At 49.2% G+C, this 24,862-nt stretch overlaps 1 protein-coding gene across 1 annotated transcript in view; it reads right to left on the bottom strand.

Moving 5' to 3' along the window:
- Nucleotides 1-24,862, bottom strand: part of cubn (cubilin (intrinsic factor-cobalamin receptor)) — a 604,171-nt gene that overhangs the window by 121,278 nt on the left and 458,031 nt on the right. Inside the window, exons 48-49 of the mRNA XM_072510233.1 lie at nucleotides 9,653-9,809; nucleotides 7,685-7,834 (exon numbers count right to left, since the gene is read on the bottom strand). Of these exons, the coding sequence (XP_072366334.1) occupies nucleotides 7,685-7,834; nucleotides 9,653-9,809 (307 nt within the window). The remainder of the gene's footprint in view (nucleotides 1-7,684; nucleotides 7,835-9,652; nucleotides 9,810-24,862) is intronic.

Genomic DNA, 24,862 nt, shown 5'->3' with positions numbered 1-24,862 from the left:
CCGTCTGCCTCGAAGGCTGTGTACTTGCGGTCACTTGGGCGGATGGGGAGCTGATGGTAGGCGGACTTGAGGTCCACGGTGGAGAAGACTTTATATTGGGCAATCCGATTGACCATGTCGGATATGCGGGGGAGAGGGTACGCGTCTAGTTGTGTGTACCTGTTGATGGTCTGGCTATAGTCAATGACCATCCTTTGTTTCTCCCCTGTCTTCACTACTACCACCTGCGCTCTCCAGGGACTATTGCTGGCCTGGATTATGCCCTCCTTTAGTAGCCGCTGGACCTCGGACCGAATGAAGGTCCGGTCCTGGGCGCTGTACCGTCTGCTCCTAGTGGCGACGGGTTTGCAATCCGGGGTGAGGTTCGCAAACAAGGACGGGGGTTGCACCTTGAGGGTTGCGAGGCCGCAGATAGTGAGTGGGGGTATGGGGCCGCCGAATTTGAACGTAAGGCTCTGTAGATTGCATTGGAAATCTAATCCCAGCAAGGTGGGGGCACAGAGTTGGGGAAGGACGTTTAGTTTGTAGTTTTTGAACTCCCTCCCCTGCACCGTTAGGGTAACTATGCAGAATCCCTGGATCTGTATGGAGTGGGATCCTGCAGCTAGGCAAATCTTTTGTGCGCTGGGATAGGTGGTCAAGGAACAGCGACTTACCGTGTTGGGGTGTATAAAGCTTTCCGTGCTCCCGGTGTCGACCAGGCATGGCGTCTCGTGGCCGTTTATTAGGACCGTTGTCGTCGTCGTCTGGAGTGTCCGGGGCCGAGCTTGATCGAGAGTAATCGAAGCGAGCCGTGGTTGTAGTAGTGGAGTGGGGTCCGTTGTTGCCGTCAAAGATGGCGTCGGGGATGAACAAAATGGCCACCCCCACACATCGCACGTGGCTGGGGGTCACAAGATGGCGGCAGGGGTGGACAAAATGGCCGCCCCCATGCGTCGTACAGGTCTGGGGCGGTGCAAGATGGCGGCGCCCCTCCTCCCCTCGTGGTGGCCGGGACCCAAAATGGCGGCGTCTGCGGGTCGCACATCGGCGCCCCTCCTCCCCTCGTGGAGGTCGGGACCCAAAATGGCGGCGTCTGCGGGTCGCACATGGTGTGCTGGGGAGCGCTAGGACCGCGAGTGCTAGGACCGCGAGCGCTAGGACCGCGCGGAGCTCCCTCACCGGGGACAGCTGTGGTCTGGGCCCAAGTCGGCGGCGCCGGCGGGTCAGGCGTGGAGCCGCGAGCGCTAGGAACACGCGGAGCTCCCTCACCGGGGACAGCAGTGGTCGGGGCCCAAGTAGGTGGCGCCGGCGGGTCAGGCGTGGGGCGCGGGGTGGGGGTTAGGGCGGCGTTAGGGACGCGGAAAACTCCTTCCTCTCCGTGGAGAGTGTTGGCCGGGACCCAAAGCGGTAGCGCCGGTGGCGGGTCATACATGGGCTGCGGGGAGGGGGGTTGGGGAGCATAGGCGGCGTGCAGGGCTCCCAGTTCTCCCGGGACCGCGGTGGTCGGGACCCAGAGCGGCTGCGCCTGCGGGTCGTACATGGCGTGCTGGGGGGGGGGGGGTTGGGGCGCGTAAACTGCTTGCAGGGCTCCCTGTGCTCCCGGGACGGCGGCGACCTCGCGGGACCGGCACACAACCGCATAATGGCCCTTTTTCCCGCAGCTTTTGCAGATAGCTGCGCAGGTCGGGCAGCGCTGTCGGGGGTGTTTCGCCTGGCCGCAGAAATAGCAGCGGGCGCCCCCGTTGCGACTCGGCGTTTGGACTGCGCAAGCCTGTGGGGTGTCCGGGGGGGGGTAGGGGGTTTGCCGCGACGGGTACGTACGGGGCCCAATGGGCTGCCGCGCGGTCGGGGCCGTAGTGCGGGTATTACGCGCGGCCACGTCTAGGGAGGCTGCTAGGGCCCGTGCCTCTGAGAGTCCTAGCGACTCTTTTTCTAGAAGTCTTTGGCGGATTTGGGAGGATTGCATACCTGCCACAAAAGCATCGCGCATTAACATGTCCGTGTGTTCGTTTGCATTCACCGACGGGCAGCTGCAGGCTCGTCCCAAAATCAGCAGCGCGGCGTAGAACTCGTCCATCGATTCTCCGAGAGCTTGCCGTCTCGTCGCGAGCTGGTAGCGAGCGTAGATTTGGTTAACTGGGCGAACGTATAGACTTCTCAGTGCTGCGAACGCCGTCTGGAAATCGTCCGAGTCTTCGATGAGGGAGAAAATCTCCGTGCTCACCCTCGAGTGCAGGACCTGCAGTTTTTGGTCTTCTGAGACTCAGCCGGTGGTCGTTCTGAGGTAGGCCTCGAAGCAAGTCTGCCAGTGTTTGAAGGCTGCTGCAGCGTTCACTGCGTGGGGGCTGATCCTCAGGCATTCCGGAATGATCCTGAGCTCCATAGTCCTTTTTAGGCACGCTTAATAAATTGTAGCGCACAAAGACTCCGTGAGACGAATAGAGTGAAGTCGATGAGGCTTTATTAAGTGTGTCTGTTCCCCCGCAGCTCGATAGTAAACTGGCCTGCGGGGGAAGACTCCGGCTTCTTATACTCCGCCTTCAGGGCGGAGCTTGAGGTCAACGGCCAACCAGGACCCGGGATCTGTCAGCCAATGACACTAGGGCTTCCAGTCCCACATGACCCCCAATACATACTACCACAGTGGTCTTCTGGACGTTCCCCAGCTTTTTGCTCTCTGGCAGATTCCTGTTGACTAACATTGGCCTCTTTAATTTGCTGTCAGCCAAATTGTTTCCAAGGAGGAACTTTGATTCCCACTACTAGTAGTTCCTACTGTGGCAGTGTCTGAAATAATGTCATACTCTTCGTGGAGGGATGCAAACAAAGATATTACTCCCACTCCACTGCTCAGGGTTTGGCTTTCATGGAGAAACTCGGGGCGAGTGGGGTGTGGGCTGGGAGGGTTTAGGTTTCTATTATTCCAACATTAGGGGCTGAATGGTCTCTGTGTCACAGAGAAATACCACACACTTGCATTTGGGATGAATATGTAGATTCTGGGTGCGATTTAACAGAATAAAACAATCCTGTTTTGGGCACTTTTACCCTGCAGCACCGAGAATGACCCCACTATCAAACAGAACTTTGTTTTTTGGGAACACCCTGTCAAGGCCACTCTTACCTCACTTCATCAGTGTGCCATCTTTAAATGCCTCTCAGATCTCTCAAACCCCACCGAGGTCTCCGGATCCCCTAAATGCTTCAACTTATCAGTCAGGGGGGTCTTTGAGCCCCCCCCCCCCCGTCAACCCACCTCATAAGGACAGGGCAACCCTGGGCCCATTCCCCAGGACAACCTGGCACACTGCCACCTTGGCACTCCCAGCTTGGCACTCTGGCAATGCCCCTGCCACCCTGGAAATGTAACCCTGGCACTGCTCGAGTGCCCAGGTGGCACTGCCAGGTGGGCATGGGCACTGCCAGGGTGGCACTGTCAGAGTGCCAGGCTGGCAGTGCCAAGGTGCCCAAATTGGATTGGGAGTGGCAGGGTACCACCCTTCCCAGAGCTGACCCGGGGGCCTTTTATCACCTGGGAGCCACCCATGTGCTATTACACCTGGTCCATAATTGTGGAAACCAGCGCTAAACAATGCCACGGCAAGGTACCCCAGGCGTGGGCCTTGGGATACTCTGGTGTAGACATATGTAAGAAATATGTAAATCTGAATCCCGCCCAATGAGGGCAAGGTCCAGATTGCGACGTCTCACAAGATCTCGTTAGATCTTGTGAGGTGTCCCGAATGTCGTAAACCTCGTGGGATTTAACAGCCTCATCACACCACTGAGTCCAGCGCAACGAGGATGTTCAATCGTGCCCACTGCTTCTGAAAGGACAAAACTCCAGAAGCTCTTTGGGAGTTTGTCTGACTCAGGCACACAAAGTGCCATGTCCTCAAAGGATAAGTTTCAAGAGTGAGAGTCCCTGCCTTCTTTGCTACATTATCCATATGGGCCTTCTTCAGGGGCCTACGCATATGGAGCCAAAATAGACCTCCTGGCTTCCCTCGCAATCTCCAGCATTTGGGCCTGAAGTGGAAACACGTGGGCCTCCAGGAGTTCTCCGAATGGTCTGCAGGGGGACTCCTCGCACCCTCGATTGTGAGCCTGACCACCACAGTAGCAGAATTGCTGGTTCAATCTTCCGGGAGGTGCCCAATTAACAATCTGGAATTGCCAACCAATTGCGGATGGTGGGCGGCTGAGTAGATGCCAGTGCCTGAAAGAAGCACTAGCAATCTAATGGTTTCTGTGAGAGCGTCACTGAGATGTATGGCACAAAAAAGAGAACAGAACAAAATTGAGGTGAGATAAGGCTGAAGAACTGACAGCCATTGTTTTCACGCATGGGACTGCAATCGAAAGAAGCAAGTCAGGAAATGGCAAACATCTGCCTATGGAAGACGTCATGCTTGGAGGTTTTCTACAAACTTTGCCGCAGCACCTCACTTCCAAACCAACGTCCAAGGGTCTCAGAAGTGCAACCCCCACCACCACCTAAGGATATCAAAGGGACCAGGTGGGAAAGTAAAACTGAGGTAGAAGAGCATCCATGATTTTAGTAAATGATGGAACGGTTCAGAGGGGGCCATATGGTCTGTTCCCGTTCATAGATTTTATGTTCTTATTTTCCCCATGAATAAAGGCCTTTGCTATACTTTCTTGGAACATTGCAAAAGCAGTTCCAGGATAATGTGACTGCTGAAGTGGTGAGAGGTTTTGGTCAACAAGCCAGACATCAAGCCAAGAATAGACTCCGAGTTGAATTCGCTGCTGGTTTGGCGATAGACTTCTGGAATTCTGATTATGATGCATAATAATGCACTTGAAGTCTTGAAGATGAGGCCAAGTACTCGACTTTACTTACTGCTCTGCAAGTATTTGAACAATGAAATGACTGTCCTTTCTGTGTTGCTGCAATACAATATAGAATTTTACAGCCATTGCTCCATTGAATAGCCAACAATGCAATCTATTTTGCAATGTTTCAGATGGGCTCTTTATGTTTCTGAGTTTGAATCCTAGAGAACGAAATCTGAGTCCGTATGTGAATCTGGCTGCCTCGCAGTTTGGTTCTTTATCTTCTTTGCTGTGACATCAATGTGCATACAAACTAAGCTTTCAGAAGTCTCTTTATAATTTTATCGTCTGATGAGCCTTTTTCATTGGGGTGGACGATGAAGTCATTTTTCCTACACTGTGGATTCCAACCAGCTCCATCTACAGCCTGTTCATTAATCCCCACAAGCTGCCCAGTCCCTTGGAGGACAAGCCTATTAGTGTTCGGCTGACGGGCAGGAATGAGTGCTCCAGATTGGCCTCTCGGCTCTGGGTCAGAAAAACGTATATCCAAGGTGAACTGTCAATTTATCCTACGGAGGGAGTGCTTTGCTCATGCTACTCTCAGTTTTGTTGTAAAATGGCCAGTACCTACCACACAAACCTTCAATTTACACATTAGATGGTTGCTCAAGCAATCTGCCAATCAGACAGGGCAAGGATTGTGGCGACTGCAGTGATAATGGGAATGGTGGGAAACCATCCCCCATAATCTTCAGGATTCCACTGAAACATATCTGCAGGTGTAGGGCTGTTCAATGTCCTCCAAGCCTACAGACACATGCTTCTGCCATGACACCTACTGAGAATATAGACCAGAAAATTGAGGGAGCACTCTCCATTATTTCTTAAATCCCTGATAATATGCTGCCCACACTATTAGACAGTTGGCAGGGGCAATTAGGAGGGGTTGCACACGGTAGCACAGTGGTTAGCACGTTGATTCACAGTGCCAGGGTCCCAGGTTCATTTCCTGCTCGTGTCACTGTCTGGATGGAGTCTGCATGTTCTCCCCATGTCTGCATGGGTTTCCTCCGCGTGTTCCGGTTTCCTCCCATAAAGTCACAAAAGACCTGCTTGTTAGGTGAATTAGACATTCTGAATTCTCCCTCTGTGTACCCGAACAGGCGCCGGAGTATGGCAACTAGGGGCTTTTCACAGTAACTTCATTGCAGTGTTAATGTAAGCCTACGTGTGGCAATAATAAAAGATTAGATTATTATAATTATTATAATTCTTTCACAAACCTTTTAAAAGGTACTATCTTTAGGGATGCCCATCACGCACCAAGCCCCCCCCCCCCCCAACTGAAGAGAATACCCCTTTTCTTCCAAACCATCTGCTCTCTAAATCCCACCAGTACAGGCCCCTGGCCCTCCTCTCTAAACTGCCCAAGTACTCCATGCCCCATACCCCCATAACATGCTGCCCAGTGACAATTTCTTACATCTGGGGTAACTCCTGGAGTAATACTGGCTGTTTTTGATAGGACAGAGGATGTAATACAATGATTTGATACTGTTATTTTAAATTATGAAGGGATGGGACCAGGGCGACATAGTGGTGCAGTGCTTAACACTGCTGCCTCACGGTACCGGGGACCTGGGTTCTAACCCAGCCCCGGGTCATTGTCCATGTGGATTTTGCACATTCTCCCTGTGTCTGTGTGGGTCACACCCCCACACCCCGAAATTGTGCTGGGTAGGTGGATTGGCTACGCTAAATTGCCCTCTAATTGGGAAAAAAAAATTAAAAAGAAGGGATGGGACCAAGTTGCTCTGAGGGCAGACGTAAAACACCCAACATAAAGTATGAAATATGACAGAGACAGAAAGAGGAAAGGCACAAACCTAGCAACACCAGCACGGCACAAACCGTCAGGACCAGAAAACACACTGTCTCAATTTATCATGAGCAATGCCACATAATATATTAGTCCCATGTGCTTCCCATGTTATAGCTAATTACACTTATTTCTATCTCACTTTGTTGAAACACCTCCAATATATTCAAATACATCACCTCCAGCTCACCACCAGCAATGCTTCAGAGAACTTGCTAATGTTGCAAAGATTACTTTACATAAAATTACAAAACTTGATCAAATGTGAATCTTGGCCCATAGCCAAGGACGACAGCACTAGGCTATCAGCTTGGGAAACACAGGGGTGGCTAAAAGTGATATCTGCCCAGATTCAGATTTTGTTTGATTGCACCGTTGAAATCCTTTTCAATAAATGTTTGCCTTTCATAGTCCCCAAGTTGCAATCACCATTAAAATGTTCAATCCCCTGAGGCAGTTTTGTGGAACAATTGAGAAATTATCTTTTTTTTAAAATAAATTTGGAGTACTCAATTCATTTTTCCAATTAAGGGGCAATTTAGTGTGGCCAATCCACTTACCCTGCACATCTTTGTGTTGTGGGGGCGAAACCCACTCAAACACGGGAAGAATGTGCAAACTCCACACGGACAGTGACCCAGGGCCGGGATCGAACCTGGGACCTTGGTGCCATGAGGCAGCAGTGCTAACCATTGTGCCACCGTGCTGCCCTACAATTGAGAAATTATCTTACCCCCTTGGTGAAACTAAAGGGGTGTACCCAGGCGCCACTGTAAACAAATGTCACTGTAAGCGAATGTGATGTGGGAGGGTGGCTCAAAACAGACAAGCGTGACATAGCATGACAGAAGATTTCCTGGCAGGAATAACTACAAGCAGCAACAGCCTGTAACTGATGCCAATTAGTGTGCAACGGGAAAATATATTTTTCACATGGTGATTGCTCTCTCACTAATTACACTTTCAATTTCTGTCCCAAGGGCGTAAGGATAATTATCACCAAATCATTTTAAATCATACCTTCGACATCAAATGTCTCAAATTGTAAGATTACGAGCAGCTGACTAGAAGTATCGATGAGGTATTCACAGTTCAAGTTTGAGTCATAATTGTAAGGATAGTTGGGTGACATAATACGACCTGTAGAAGCAGTGAAATTAGCTCCACATCCTGAAAAAATGTTTTGAAAACACATGTTGTCATATAATCCAGTTTCATATAATGATTCAGTATGTCTACGTTGAGATAAAATTCAGTTTATACAGTGTAATTGTTCAGAGAAATAGGCCCTATTATTTTCAGATGAATCTTTGGGCGCAATTCTCCCAGCCCCACGCAGGGCCAGAGAATCGCGCAAATGCGCCATGCTGCCCCGATGTCAGCGCACGATTCTCCGAGGTGCCGAGATTCATTTACGCTGGCATGTTTGGCGCGGCACGGTAGCAGGCCGCTGTCCGCGACCGGGCCGCCGAGCAACCGCGCGGATACGGCAGAGTCCCGCCGGCGCTGTTCACCCCTGGTCGCTGCCGGCGGGAACTTTGTGCGAAGGGTCAGCGGGTGGCCTGTGGGGTGGGGAAAAGCGCACCTTCATGGGGGGGGGGGGGGGGGGGGGGGGGGCACCGTTGAGGTCTGGCCCACGATCGGGCTCACCGATCGGCAGGTCGCCCCCCCCCCCCCCCCCCCCCAAGGCCTACTTTGTCCCGCTTCTGGCCCCAGAACCCCCGCGCCATGTTGCGTCGGGGCCGGAGCTTTCCGTGAGTCTACCGCGCATGCGTCAGTTGGTGCTTCGCCGCTGTGCATGCGCGGGTTGGCGCCACCCCCAGTCCCCGCCAGGATGGCTGGAGCGGCGTGAACCGCTCCACGCTGTGCTGGGCCAGAATCGTTACATCGTCACGATGCCACGGACACTTAGTCCCGCGATCGCTGAATCACGCCCTTTGCAAGGGTATGAATTGCTTGTTTTCATGATACCTTTGGGTGACACATCACCCTGCAGATGACAAGCAGTGAGGGGAGAGGGACGACAGCTAGCTGACCCCTCTTGCGCCCAGCAGTGGTGCTCTGAGCAAGCTGACATGCTGAAACAGCCTGATGGCTCTCTTTCTCCAATATTCCCTCCTCTGTGCAGAAGTGCATGACCACTACTCACTCTTGCCCTCACCACAGACTAACTAATATTGAGAAGTCGATGACAACCAACACTTTTAGACTTCAGTTTCAAGGATATATTGTGTAAAGGGTTAACTCGAACATTACTCCAACAATAGCTACTGAGCATGTGCTTAAGAAGCTATATGTTATGATAATGATGTCACACAGAAGAGGATGAGGAGAATTTGAGAGACAAGCAGTATCTCTGTCCTAGTGCTATGTAAACCTGTTTATAGTTGAGTACGCAAATATAGACTTTGCAAAAGGATCTTTGCCTCCAGCCAGATCTCTTGCTGCGCGTAAGACACCCAACAGATTCTAAGATGACCCAACAATAACAAGAGATTGGAGAAACTGGGTCTATTTCCTGTAGAAGAGAAGGTTGAGAGGAGATTTGGTAGAAATGCTCAAAAGCATGAGAGGTCTGGACAAAGTAGATGGAAGAATCAAGAGTTGGGGGATACTGTTTTAAGGTGATTGGCAAAGTAGAAACTGCAACATGAAGAAAATCTTTTTTATGCTGCGAGCGGATCTGGAATGCTCAGCTCGAGAGTATAGTGGAGGTGGATTCAATCATTCAAAGGGGAATTGGATAATTATCTACAGAAGAAGGCAGGGGAGTGAGCCTAGCTGAGTAGCTCATACAGAAGATATTACAGTCACTATGTCAGATTTTCTAAGATCTTGATTCTAGCTGAAAGGAAGAATTAATAATGCTCAAAACACGTGGTTTGCTTAGAAATGTTCTGGAAGTAACAGAAAATTAATTTCAATGCTAAAATCTATACAAAATACGTTTGTTATAAATATTTTAAGGTTTTGAAAATAAAGACGTACGGTTGGTGAAAGATGCTGAGAATCCACTTCCTACACTGCCTGTAGACTGGAACCTGACTGTCACAATGTTAGCTGGTGCAATGACAGGCCCAGGAGAAATGTTTCCACAAAGAGTAGCCAACAACGTTTCATCAGTTTGAGCAGTTCCTCCCCAAATCTGTTGAAGAAAAAGGGAGATAATTATGTAAATTTGAATAATGTTTTACTCGTTTTACCAAAGCCCTGCCATGGAGAATCAAAACTCTTTGAATACTGGGGTATTTGGGCAAGTGTTTTTTTATTCATTCACGGGATGCGGCCATCGCTGGCAGGGTCAACATTTATTGTCCATCCCGAATTGCCTTCGAGAAGGTGATGATGACCTGTTGTCTTGCACCGCTGAAATCCACTTGATGTAGTATACCCACAGTGCTGTTAGAGAAGGAGCAGCAGGAATTTGATCCAACAACAGCGAAGGAAAGCCAAAATATTTCCAAATCAAGATGGTGAGTGGCTCGAAGTGGAACTTCCATGTAGTGGTTTTGCCACCTGTCTGCTGCCCCTGTCCTTCTAGATGATAGTGGTTGTGTGTTTGGAAGGTACAGTCTAAGGAGCCTCGTTGAGTTTCTGCAGTGCATCCTGTAGGTGGTACACACTGCTGCCATTGTGCATGGTGGTGGAGGGATTGAATGTCTGTGGATGGAGGGCACCATCGCTGGTAGCGCACCCACGCCCCCGGGTGGGGTGGCCACAATGGGAAACCCCATTGGCCGTCTGCGGGAACAGAGAATCCCGCTGCCAGTGAGGGAGCGCCGCGCCAGAAAACAGGGCTGGCGGAGAGGGAATCCCGCCCCGAATTGTAGCTAAACCTTAAAACGCACATAACGGGGGTGATTCTCCGAGCCCCGCGCCGGCCCGGAGAATCGCTGCGACTGTGCCACGACGTCCTGATGCTGGCGCGCGGTTCTCCGAGGTGCGGAGAATCGGCGCCATTTGCGCCGGCGCGTTTGGCATGGCGCCGGCCACGGGCCGTTGGAATCGGCTGGGGCTGCCGATTCTGCGGCCCGGACGGGCCGAGTGACTGCGCCGATACGACAGAGTCCCGCCGGCGCCGTTCAACCCTGGGCGCTATGGCGGGAACGGTCGGGGGGGGGGGGGGGCGGCCTATGGGGGGGGGGGGGGGGGAGGGGGGCTCCTTCACCTGGGGGGCCCTGCGATGGGGTCTGGCCTGCGATCGGGGCCCACCGATCGGCGGGCCAGCCTCTCCCTCCCCCCCCCGGGCCTACTTCCTGGCACCGCCGGCCCCGAACACCCATCCCATGTTGAGTCGGGGCCGGCGCAAAGAAGAAGTCCCCCGCGCATGCGCAGGTTGGCGCAGCCCAAATGCGCATGTGCGGGTTGGCGCGGCGTGAACCGCTCCAACACCGTGTTGGCCTATGGGGGCCAGAATCGATCGTATCCGGGCCCTGTTCGCGCCGTCGTGAAACGCGCGGCGCGAACACTTGGGCTCCATTTTGGAGAATCGCCCCCAACACCTCTGATCACTTCCATTTCACACAGTGCTTAACCAACAACAATAATAACTGCATTTACATTGTTTCAACATCCCAAGGTGTTTACAATAATGAGTAATTGTGTCCATCCTCATAATTTTCAATTTAATCCTTTAACAGATATTTATTCACCTCTTTAAAGGGGTTATTTTTTTCCAATTTGGTCTCACTGCAGATATTTTGTGCGTGCAATGGAAGGAATCTGTTTATGTCGGCAGACCTGCGCTTCCTGTAAACCTGTTCACATCACAATCTAGAATAGCCTGGCACGAAAACCACTGAACTTGTTATTGTGACCGAATCATAAGCAGGAATCGCAGTATGTCTCTCAACACATTAGGATATGGAAGTCAGCCATGCCAAACAATTATTGTAACATGTAAAACATCAAATATGTTTATTCACAGCTACAGTAATTCACACTGGTAAGCAGTAAAAAGTGAAGTATTAAAACATCAACCTAGAAAACATTCATATAGTCTTAAAGAAAAAACGTCCTTCCAGAGCCTGACATTAAAATTTAGTCCTCAACAAATCAAACAGATACATTTCTTGCCATGAACTACGTAGTTTTAGCAGTGCAGTGGGATTCTGTTCCCATGGCCAGGCATAACTGAAGTGCTGATCCATGAAATGTGCTTGTTTTTTTATTTTCATGAAACACTGTAAAGACAGACCTAGCTTTGTAGATAAAGCTATATGACAACGTAAATCTACTTGGAAAATGTTCAATCTTCACAATTTCTAACAAATTGGTGTGACAGTGCCAGTCTGTGTTGCTTCACTTAACACTGCCTGTATTTTTGACATTGCATTTACACCAGGTAAAAAAGCACCACAAACTCAAATTAACCCACAAGAGCGGCCTCCTTGATTGGATTACAGTGATTAATTGCAATCCGGTTGGTTTAGTTCGGTTGGCTGGACAGCTGGTTTGTGATGCAGAGAGAGGCACAGATTCAATTCCTGTACCGACTGAGGTTATTCCTGAAGGCCCTGCCTTCTCAACCTTACCACTCGCCTGAGGTACTGTGAGCCACAGGTTAAAACACCACCAGTCAGCTCTCCCCCTCAAATGGGAAAGCAGCTTCTAGTCATCTGGGACTATGATGACTTTACTTACAAATATTTGCATATGAAGAGTACTTTGCGCTTAAATATTTTTTTTAAATTTTATTTTTTTTAATGTTTTTATTCTCCATTTTCACATTTTCCTTCAAAGTTTACACCCCACCAACAGGCAACAATCGGTAACAAATACAAAGTCAATACCTTAACATCAACAACGATGCCATCCTCCCACCACCCCACCCAACTGTCAATATATGCCTCAAATAAAACAAACCCTCCCACGGTGGGAGAAAAAAAAACAAAAGCTAAAAAGAAAAAGGAGTCCGGATTCGCCCATGGCCACCATTAACCGATAGAGTCCCCCCCCACCACCCCCCCCCCCCCCCCACCCACGACAACACTCAATACCATCCAACCTCCAAAAGAGTACCGTAAATGACACCCAAGAGTTGTAAACTCCCCCTCCCTAACTCCTCCCCCTCCACTTCCTCTTGTAAAACTCCTCCCCCCCAACCTCTGTTCCTTCCCCCCAACTTCCACCCCGGCTAGACCACTCGGGCCCTGTTCTGCCGGCTTAAACCGGCCAGCGTGGAGGCCCCCGCCCGGGTCCCTTTCCCCCTTGCCCGGCCCCAGGAAAAACCCAGAAGTCCCCTTTTAGCACACAAACCCCGCATATCCACCTATACCCCAAAGAGTCCTCATTCCGACTGAAAGTCCCATTTCTTCCTTTGTCCAAATATACACAACGTTGGCTCCTATAGCCCATACACCAGCACGCAGTGAAACAAAAACGAAAAAAATACAGTCATGAGACTACATTGGTACATGACCATTTCTCAATTCTGCCACAGTCCTTCTGCCTTCGCAAACTCCTCCACTGCTTCTGCCGTCCCGAAATAAAAGTCCTTGAACTTGTAGGTCACCCTCAGCTTCGCTGGATATACAATGCCACACTGCACCCTGCTAGCGTACAATGCCCTCTTCACCTGGTTGAAGGCAGCCCGCCTCCTCGCCAGCTCCACCGTAAAGTCCTGGTATACACGTATACCAGCTCCAGCCCACTGCACCACCTGCTTCTGCTTAGCCCAGCACAGGGCCTTCTCCTTTACACTGTACCTACAGAAGCACAGAGTCACTACTCTTGGCGGCTCACTCGCCTTTGGTACAGGCCTCCACGACCGATGTGCCCGATCCAGCTCATATCGGAGGGATCCTCCTCCTCCTCCAATAGTTTCGCCAACATCGCGGCAAAATACTCAGTCGGCCTCGGTCCTTCAACTCCTTCAGGCAGCCCCACAATCCTCAAATTCTGTCGCCTGGATCTGTTTTCCAGGTCTTCCATTTTGCCTCGTAGATCCTTGTTGATCTCCATCACCTTCCGCATCTCCTTCCCCATCGAGGTAAGTTGACCACTGTGCTGCAGTATTGTCTCTTCCACTTCCTTCAGCGCCCCCCCCCCCTTGCTCCCGCACCTCCGCCACTGCGCTCGCCACCGCCGTCCTCACCGGGGTAATCGCCTCCTCCACCAGCACTTTCAAAATCGCCCCCATCTCCTTCCTCATTGCCTCCATATGTTTTGTAAACTGCCTTTCGAATGCCACGGCCATCACCTTAGTTATTTCTTCAGCCATAAGCAATGCGGCCTCCCCTAGCGCTCCAGCCTCCATTTTCTTTACTGACCCCGCAGTGACCGTTTCACTCCCCGGCTGATCGATGACCTTGGGTAGGGTATTCTTCCCACGAACCGGTGCAGACTCGATGGGCCGCATGGCCTCCTTCTGCACTGTAAATTCTATGATAATCTATGACTGACTTTCAGCTGCTTTTTTCACGGCCGTTTTTTTGCCGGTCTTCGACATTTCCCTTCTTTGTGCTGTCTCCCAACTTTCACTGCCTTCGCTGGCCCTAAGACCGGGCGTTAACCCCCGACAATGTCGTTCCCGAACGGGAGCCCTCCAACGCACAGCTGTCACCGGAAGTCCCACAGAGAGGGAATCCTTTTGGCAGTGTTCTGCCCCAAAAAGTCTGTGGAAACTCCTGAAAAAGGTCTTAGAGTCCGTTCCAGATGGGAGCTGCCGAATGCGCGACCTACTCCTCCATGGCCGCCACCGGAAGCCTCGTCCCCGCTTCTTCAATGGCCTTGGTGAAATCTTTTCACAGTTGTTCCCTCTGCTGCTAGAATTCACCTTTAATAAAGGCCCTCAAGTCAGCTTGAAGCCTTTAAGCTTGCCCTTCCCCCGCCTGCATGCTGGAAGAGGCTTTTGTCTTTACTGCAGATCCAGGCAAATCTTTTACTGTTTCTGCCGGGTCTGGTAACCAAGAGACATACCATTCCTGGGGGAAAGTACCCCTCCAACATTCACCTACGTCTTTTCATCAAAATTCCACCCCGTATTGATTAAAAAAGAGCTCTTTTCTGTAACCTTGGGCAGGAGCTGCCTTGTGTGTGACCACTTACTCCATGGTCCACACCGGAAGTGGGTACTTTGCGCTTTTAAGGAACAATCTATTTTCTAAGTGACCACTGCTAAAAGGGAGCCTCATTGACGAATAACAGGAAATTGTGGTCACACTGACTGTGACAGTCAAAAGCAGATGAACGTTCGCAGTATGTGCGTTTTGAGATTTCTGGATGCGTGGCCAATAGCTCAAGGGATCATCAATTTTACCAGCCAACATGCCGATTTTTCAATAAATATATTGGGGGTGACTTTGAGCCCACTGTAACCATCGGTGAGGAACGCAGCGCGAGCTCAAAATCCGTGAAGAATCGGGAAATGCGATTCTCTCTGGTGTGATTGGGATTTAGAGTTTCTACCCTCCCCTCTCCGGTGGAGGGGTGCGAATCACTCTGCGGGGACAGGGAACCTAATTTTAACACATTAACATGTCATTTGTGAGCACTCACTCTGGACTTTTTCCCATCACTGAATACTCAGCAGGCACCGGCGTGACATCACACTGACGCCATTTACAGCAGGTTTACATAAACAAGGGGGATATCAGGGGTGAGCGTGTTATTGATATATGGAAAGATGTGTCATTTGAAACATGGAAGTCTGGCAATATCTGGTCTGAGAGAAACATGAGAGGACACAGGAAAAGATCCCACAAAGGGTTAACAGCAGCTGCAAAGAGCAGGATTGTAAAATGCAGATAGCCTTGGTCAAGCAGGCTTAGCAAACAAGACAAACAGGATTTTGAATGAAGCCAAAAACAATGGCTCACACCTTCATTGAAAGTAACTATCTTAGTAAGGATCTGGAAAAGAAAGGATGAGGTTAATTTGACTTTGGTGATAATTCTAGGTGTGAAATTTTGCTAATACCAGGTAAATTAAAGAAAACTGGAGACTATCAGTGAACGAGAAACATAATTCAAAGCCAAAATCAAAGTCAAAATTATGAGCTGAGGACACAATTGGAAAATAAAACTATAGAAATCACAGGAATTAAAAGTAACACCTCTTGAAACCAAAGCATTTTTGAATATCACAAAGGAACTTTGAATATCACAAAGGTCACAATGTTATCAGATCTATGAGATGAAGTCATGTCAAAATGAATACTTAGTTGGATTAGAAGGTTTAGATCAAAGATACTTTTTACAATCAAAGTGAAAAATGTTACTTTACAATAACGTGATAAAAACTTAATAACTGTTAGAAAAATATATAAACCCAAAGAAAGGGAATGGCAGAACCAGAACGAGAACCAGAACTCAGAGGGAGAGAGAGAGAAGCAGAGAAGAGAAGCAGCTCAGAGTCAGATTACAGTCAGCTCGGCCATGGGAAAGGGGAGAGGGCAAAGCAGCCGAGCTAAAATAGCTAATACATCTAAGGAAGATAGAATTTAAAGAGGAGGCAGAGTCAGCTCAGAGATAGCCAGCAGAGCTAGCACTCACAGCTAGGTACATGGGAAAGATATGACACAGCAACCGAGTTAACCAGCGAATACATCTAAAGAAGACCAGGGGCGGGATTCTCCCCTACCCGGCGGGGTGGGGGGTTCCGGCGTAATGGAGTGGCGGGAACCACTCTGGCGTCGGGCCGCCCCAAAGGTGCGGAGGCCAAGCCCTCAACTTGAGGGGCTTGGCCCGCGCCGGAGTGGTTTGCACTTCGCCGGCTGGCGGGGAAGGCCTTTGGCGGGCGACGCATGCGTGGGAGCGTCAGCGGCTGCTGGCGCCATCCCCGCGCATGCGGGGATCTTCCGCCTCTGCCACAGTGGAGACCATGGCGAAGGCGGAAGAAAAAGAGTGCCCCCACGGCACAGGCCCACCGGTGGGCCCCGATCGCGGGCCAGGCCACCGTGGGGGCATCCCCCAGGGCCAGATCACCCCGCACAATCCTCAGGACCCCAGAGCCTGCCCGCGCCGCCTTGTCCCACTGTTCAAAAGGTGATTTAATCCACGCTGGCGGGACAGGCATTCCAGCAGCGGGACTTCGGCCCATCGCGGGCCGGAGAATTGTCGGGGGTGGGCCCGCCGACCGGCGCGGCGCGATTCCCGCCCCCGCCGACCGGGCAGCACGATTCCCGCCCATGCCAAATCTCTGGTGGCGGAGACATCAGGACACGTCGGGGGCAGGATTCAAGCCCCAGATTTTAAAAAGAAGATTGATTGTCAAGTTGGGCCTGAAGGTCCCTTCAACCAACCAGAAGGACCCAGAAGCAAGATCTTTTTACCTTTCTGTAAAGACAGTACCTGCAGCTTTTAAAAGAAAAAATATAATAATAAAATAACTTAATTTAACCTGAAATAGTGGTTATTCCAAAGTCTACTTTATTTACTTAGCAATGCGGGACCCAGTATCGATGCGTCTAAGTGGTAAGTGGATGAAATCTTCGGTGAAGGTATGGATTATACCGGGCGATAACTTGAAAACATAGTTTGACCTGAATAGCACCCACTGAAGCCTGCATCGGAGTCAGGGAGTGAGAATCCCTGATCACCATTTAGAATGTCGGCCTTTTTTGGTATAAGGGGACTTCTAAGAATAGTGGTGAGTTTTCAAAAACAAGCGTTCAGGCAGCCATAAATCTCCAGGGTGTTCACTGCTCAGGGTGCACCAGAGAGAACACGGGGAGGACAGAGAGGTTCAACTCAGGCTGGGACTGGGGTTTACCTTGTAATCTCGAGGTTGGTGTTGCTAGCAAGCCTTATCTTCCTTTTATTTCGGGGCACCTCTTATTTTAAGGGGGTCTGGAGGCTGGCATGGCCCTCCTTACTGGGCTTGTGCTCAAATTGCAGCTGAGGCAGTGCCCATTCTTAGTTGAGCTGGAAAGTGGATGAGAGGTTAATACAGAGACTCAGCACTGGGAGCGAATGTGAGCTTCTTGGGTGGGGTTCCATGAGTGGCCTGGCTGCAAGGGCAAAATGGGGACGCATGAATGGGTTGCATCCCTGCTCATGAGAAATGAAAACCTTTTCCCTTATGAGAGCATAACTGCCATGTGAGTAGAATCCCACTCAGCCAATACTGTGAGGACAAAGGGGTTAAGCTGTATGAAATTTCAAAACCATTTGTCAGGGAAGTTTGGCTGTCAAGAATTAGTGTGTTGGGCTGTGAACTGGAAGAATGAGGGTGCCCTCGAGGTATGTGCTTGTCATGCTAATTGCAGGCTTCACTCTAATCAGCTGTGCCTCGTCAGCCACAAGATTCAGTAATTTTTCCCGATTTACTACCTCACCCATCATTGACTACTCAATGTGCCAATTGAACCTGCAGACCTACACATCAGTTCTACGGATTGGAGCCAAGCCCTTAACCCTTTGGAAGCATTATCCCCAAGCATTGATCTCTACATACAAGTGTTAGCATTAGACAGATTACACTGATGTGTACCCCAATGTGTTTACCTTCATGGTAAAGTCTATCATCACTCATCCCGTTCAAGATCATGAGAGGGGACATTTCTGAGGTTCACCTTATGGATGTAGCTGCTGGTCCCATGCATTCACTCAACTGCCCTGACACCTAGAGCAAGGTTTGGGTCAGGGTTGGGGAATGGTCAGGGAAAGAGTGTCACTGAGACTCTCGATGTTCCAGGCACCTCATCATGATGGAGTTGAGAGGGACAACAGTAGAGGTGTGGTTGTGCGAAAGGGGAGGCTTCGTAAAGTAAGGTGAGCCAGGGCTTTGCCCACTTAACTGTTATGCCCCAGGGTGACGGTTTGATAGATTGTACCCACATAGCCCTGTGGCCTCCATGGCATCATACGCCACCATTCATGATCCGCAAGGGAAACCACACCCTCAAAGTCCAACTCGTTTGTGATCACACAATGCGCATCATGCAGCTGTGCCCGGGGACCATCCACAACAGTTAGTTCTTAGGGTGCTCTCAGATCCCAGATGTATTTGAGGGAGAGCAGCAGCTGAAGGGATGGATCCTTGGGCACAGGTGGTACCCACTCAGCAGGTGGCCTATTACGCCAGTACGGAGGCTACTAACACCTGCGGAGAGTCTCTACGGAGAGTCTCATGCTTCAACATGCGTGCTGGTGAAGCAGGTGAATGGACTGCTCAAGATACAGCTCAGTGCCTGGACCGTTTGGGGGGGTGCCCTGAATTCAGCGATCAGAGGGCATCATGCATAATTGTGGTCTGCTGCGCTCTGGGCAACTTAGAGCTGCAGAGGGGAAACCAGCTGGTCCAGGAGGAGATGGAGGAACACCGCATCTCCTCTGATGAGGGGATCAAGGAGGCAGCAAGGCGAAACCAGTGGAGGAGAAGGAAGGACCATGGGCCATGGCCAGGGCCCGCATCGGCCGACGAGCTAGAGACATCCTCATAGTCTTTCGAATTAAGATGAGCAAGCCTAGGGAGTGAGAAGCCTCTCTCGCCGTGGGGTGTGACATCTCATCGGAGGAAGGTTCACGTCATGGTGTACGATACCATGGGCAGGGCGTGAAAGCCATTGGCGGACTCTGCGGGAGAATAATGATGACTTGCATTGAGGAGAGAGTGAAGCTCCTCTCATCCTCAGTTATATGTCTGATGCTTGCAGGGAGCTACATGTGTCCTGCTAATGAGTAGGATTATCATGAGGTTCAGAGATGCAGGATGCAGGATGGACTCTCATCTGCTGCAGCTCCCTTCGAGGTCAGGAGCCCTAGTGTGTTCCTCCAACTAACCTCCGGGGGGTCAACCTCTCTACACGTTGTCAGCCCATGGTCTCCTCATCAATGGAGGAGAGGGGCTGCATTGAGTGGCCTAAGCGGTGATGTTGGGGGGGGGAGGGGGGGCAGTGGGCTACTGCCAACAGCAGCACATCTTCAATGATTGTCAGTGTGGGAGGTGGGAGAGACGTAGCGCTGCCATTCTCATACCGCACAGGGATGAAGTGCCGAGTAGGAGTGGGTGTTTGGTGAGGATGGCACCATGAAATGGCAGGGAGGAGGATCAGCTGGTGGATGCAGGTGCTATATTACCTTGGTGATCTATCTTAACTCGTGCCTAAGTTCACCCATGCCCACTAGGTGCTAACTGTTTCTTACTCTTCCTCACCCTCCCACTGTGTCTAAGTGTATCCCCAGCATCCAGAGCTGCACATCAATGCTTAGGCCTCTCATTGCAGCCCCTCTGGATGGGGAGGCGGTGGTGTGGTGTGGTGGTACTGTCACTGAACTAAACTAGTAATCCAGTGACCCAGGATAATGCTCTGGGGTCCACGGTTCGAATCCCACCATGGCAGATGGTGAAATTTGAATTCAATTAAAACAATCTGGAATTTAAAGTATAATGGTAACTATGAAACCATTGTCGTTCACTAATGTCCTTCAGGAAAGGAAATCTGCTGTCCTTACCTGGTCTAGCTTACATATGACTCCAGGCACAAAAACGCGGTTGATTCTTAATTGCCCCCCTCTGAAATAGCCTAGCAAGCCACTAGGTTCAATGAGAATTAGGGATGGGGAACAAATGCTGGCCAGCCAGCGATGCCCATATCCTAAGAACGAAAAAAGAAAAAGAGCTGAGGTTGAGGCAGTCTGCTGCCTTCCAACCTGTTATCTGACAGTATCTGGCAGATGTTCCCTGGGGGGTCTGGGCATTGAGGGTCCTGGCCTAATTTTTCAGGCAGCACGGGTGTTGCAGTGCTACCCTCCTCAATGTCCAGAGCTGGAGGTGTGTTGCTCAGAGGGAGGTGGGTCTCAAATGGGCTGGACAACCCCAGGTTCCTCTGTGTGAGGGCCCTGGCCTGTGCTCTCCTGCCAATTCTCTTCCCTACGGGTACTCCTTCATGGGATAGAGGGGCAGCTAGAGTGCGATCCAGAAGCACCTCTGACGCAGACACTCATGGATGGGTAGCACAGTGGGTGGCATGGTGGCACAGTGGTCAGCACTGTTGCCTCAGAGCCCATGGGACCCAGGTTCAATTCCAACCTTGGGTGACTGTCTGTGTGGAACTTGCACATTTCCCCAGTGTCTGTGTGGTTTTTTTTCTGGTGCTCCGGTTCCCTCCCATAGTCCAAATGTGTGCAGGTTAGGTGGATTGGCCAGGTTAAACCGCCCCTGAGTGTGAAAGATGTGCAGGTTAACTGGGATTAAGGGGTTAGGGCAGGGGAGTGGGCCTAGATAGGGTGCTCTTTCAGAGGGTCAGAGCAGACTTAATGGGTCGAATGACCTCCTTCTGCCATAACATTAAGATTTTAAAAAGGCTGAAAGAAGGCAGATGATATATGTTCTGAATTTTCTTTAGTTTCTGATTGATTACTTGTTTTGATGTGTTTTTATGCTGCTAAATTTGCCAAAATTAATTTGAAGGAAATTTGCACATATTAATATGATTGGTGCGAAAATGGCTCTAAATCAAATAAACAAACTGCACATCTGGGGGGCTATTTCCTTTTTACTGGTCACAGTTAATAATAATAATCTTTATTAGTGTCACAAGTAGGCTTACATTAACACTGCAATGAAGTTACTGTGAAAAGCCCCGAGTCGCCACACTCTGGCGCCTGTTCGGGTACACGGAGGGAGAATTCAGAATGTCCAATTCACCTAACAAGCAGGTCTTTCGGGACTTGTGGGAGAAAACCGGAGCAGCCGGAGGAAACCCACGCAGACATGGGGAGAATGTGCAGACTCCGCACAGACAGTGACCCAAGCCGGTAACCGAACCAGGGTCCCTGCTGCTGTGAAGCTACAGTGCTAACCACTGTGATACCGTGCCACCCACTCTGTGCAATGCCCTCAGGAAACATGTACTACACTCTTAAATAAAGCCTAGTTGGATATTGTCATGCTTCATCCGCTTAATCAGAACATTCTGTGTTTGAACTTAACAATTTCAGAGCTTTGTGATTGAGAGCATCCAGCAATCCAACATTTTATTTCGCAATTTTTATTTCATAACTGCATTCACATCCGGATAGTGCATTAATCACCTCAACTTTAAAGACACAAGTGTTAGAGCTACAGAACTAACTCCAGGCTTCAATTTTGAAATACTAAATGAACATTCATCGTGCCGATAATAGACGTTCCTTTATTAATCCAGTCCTCCTGCAAGTGCTTTTCTAGTCCCACCATCCCAGGAATTAGTCTTGTAAACCTTCCCTGCACCCCCTCCACAGCAAGAACATCCTTCCTCAGATAAGGACACCAAATCTGCACACAATACTCCAGGTGTGGCCTCACCAATGCCCTATACAATTGCAATAAAATATTTCTATTGCTGTACTCAAATCCTCTCCCTATGAAGGCCAACAGACCATTTACCTTAATTACGGTCTGCTGTATTTGCGAGCTTACTTTCAGCGACTGATGCACGAGGACACCAAGGTCTCGTTGAGTATCCACATCTCTCAATTTACACCCATTCAAATAATAATCTGCCTTCCTATTTTTGCTACCAAAGTGGATAACCTCACATTTATCCACATTTTACTGCATCTGCCACACACGTGCCCACTCACTCAGCCTGTCCAAATCCCGCTGAATCATCCCTGCATCCTCCTCACAGCTCATCCTCCCACCCAACTTTATATCATCTGCTAATTTGGAGATAATACATTTAGTTCCTCATCAACTCATGAATATAGAATGTGAATCGTTGGGGTCCTAGCACAGATCCCTGCGGTACCCCACTAGTCACTGCATGCCAATCAGAAAAAGACCCATTTATTCCAAATTTTTGCTACCTCTCTGCTAACCAGCTTTCTATCTATCGCAAAGCATTACCCGTAATACCATGTGCATTTACTTTACATATTAATCTGCTAACCTTATCAAAAGCCTTCTGAAAGTCTAAATAAACCACATCCACCAGTTCTCCCTGGTCAACTCTACTGGCTACATCTTAAAAAAATTCCAATAGATCTGTCAAGCGTAATTTTCCTTTCGTAAATCCATGCTGACTTTATCTGATTCCACCACTGCTTTTCAAATGCTGTGCTACGAAATCCTTGATAATGGACACCAGCAACTTCCCTACTATCAACATTAGGCTCAACGCTCTATAGTTCCCTGTTTTCACTCTAACTCCCTTTCTGAATAGCGGGGTTACATTTGCTACCCTCCAATCTGTAGGAACCATTGCAGAATCCAAAGTATTTTGGAAAATGATCACCAATGGATCTATTATTTCAAGGGCCACTTTCTTTAGTAATCTGGAATGAAGATTATTGGGCCCTGGAGATTTGTCCGCCTTCAATCCCATTAATTTCATCAAAACCATTTCTTTATTAATACTAATTTCCTTCAACGCCTCACTAAAACCTCTGCTTCTTAGAACTTCCGGTACATTATTCATGTCTTCCTTTGTGAAGACAGAAGCAAAGTACGAATTTAGCTCCTCAGCCATTTTTTGTTTGCTGTTATGAGTTCCCCCGTTTCTGACTGAAAGGGGCTTACATTAGTTTTTATCAGTCCTATTCTCTTTACATACCCACAGAAACTTTTAAAGTCTGTTTTATGGTCCCTGCTATTTTACTTTTAAATTGTATTTTCCCCTTCTTAATCAATCCCTTGGTCTGCCTTTGCTGAACAGTTCTCAAGCCTCAGGTATATTGCTTTTGTAATTTGTATGCCTCTTCTTTGAATCTAATACTGTCTCTAATTTTGGCCACACTTCCTTTTCTTCTCATACGCCAAATAGGAATGAACAACTTTTGGAGTTCACAAATTTGTTCCTTGAATGCCTGTCATTGCCTGTCCGCTGTCCTTAATTTCAGTAATGTTTCCCAATCCATCATAGCCAACTCATGCCTCATACCATCATAGTTACCTTTATTGAGGTTCAGGACCTTGGTCTCAAAATCACTACCTCATTATCCACCTTGATAAAGAATTCTACCATAATATGGTCACTATCAACAAGGGTTCTCTCACAACTAGATTGTCAACTAATCCTTTCTCATTGCACAACACCCAGTCCAAGATGGCCTGTTCCCTTGTTGCTTCCTCAACATATTGGTCCAGAAAACCATCCCATACACATCAAATTGTACTGTGACTAATTTGAGTCACCCAATCTGTACGCAGATTAAAGTCAGCTGTAATCACGGATGTTCCTTCATCACATGAACTGAATTTAAAACAAATCTGGAATTTAAAGTCGAATGATGACCATGAAACCATTATTGATTGTCATAAAGACCCATCTGGTTCACTAGAGTCCTTTAGGGAAGGAAATCTGCCATCTTTACCTGGTCTGGCCTACACGTGACTCCAGACCCACAGCAATATGGTTGACTCTTAACTGCTCTCTCAAGGGCATTTAGGGATGGGCAATAAATGCTGGCGCAGCCCTGCGATGCCCACATCCCATGAACGAATAAACAAAACTGCATCTCTGATTTCCTGTCGAATGCTATTCCCAACATTACCATTACATTTTGGTGGTCTGTACACCACCCCAACGAATATTTTTTTGCCCCTTGATGTTTCTCAACTTGACCCAGACAAATTCCACATCATCTGTACTAATATCTTTCCTCAATATTGTATCAATATCTTCTTTAATCAACAATGCAACTCCACCACCTTTTCCTTTCTGTCTGTCCTTCCTAAAAACTGAATAGCCCTCAACGATTAGTTCCCATCCTTGGTCACCTTGGACCCTTGTCGCTGTAATCCCAACTATATCATATCCCTTTAAATCTATCTATGCAACTAATGCATCCATTTTATTTTGAATGCTTCACACAATCAGGTACAAAACCTTAAGGCTAGTCCTGTTAACATGCTGTGTCCTGTCCCTACTATTTTGTACAGTGTTATTGTCTGATACAGGCCCTTGATTTCTCTGCCTGTCATTTTTCTGAATGTCCTTTCTGTCTTTTTCTCTTGTTCTTGATATACCTCTAAATCCTTACATAGGTTCCCATCCCTCTGCCATATTAGTTTAAACCCTCCCCAACTTGACGAGGAAGTACCTCCTCCACCCCCCACCCCTCCCACCCCCCACCCCCACCCACCCAAGGACATCAGTCCCGATCCTGTCTAGGTGTAACCGGTACAGTTTGTACAGGTCCCCCTCCCCCAGAACCGTTTCTAATGCCCCGAGAATCTGAACCCCCCCACTCCCCACCCCCCTCACATCATCTCATCAGTCACGTATTCATCTGAAACATCGTACTATTTCTACTCTAACTAGCACATGGT

Source organism: Scyliorhinus torazame, chromosome 6, assembly GCF_047496885.1.
Source record: "Scyliorhinus torazame isolate Kashiwa2021f chromosome 6, sScyTor2.1, whole genome shotgun sequence".
NCBI classification, from domain to species: Eukaryota; Metazoa; Chordata; class Chondrichthyes; order Carcharhiniformes; family Scyliorhinidae; genus Scyliorhinus; species Scyliorhinus torazame.
The sequence above is the reverse complement of the archived record's forward strand: the minus strand, read 5'-3'. Positions and strand labels throughout refer to the sequence as shown.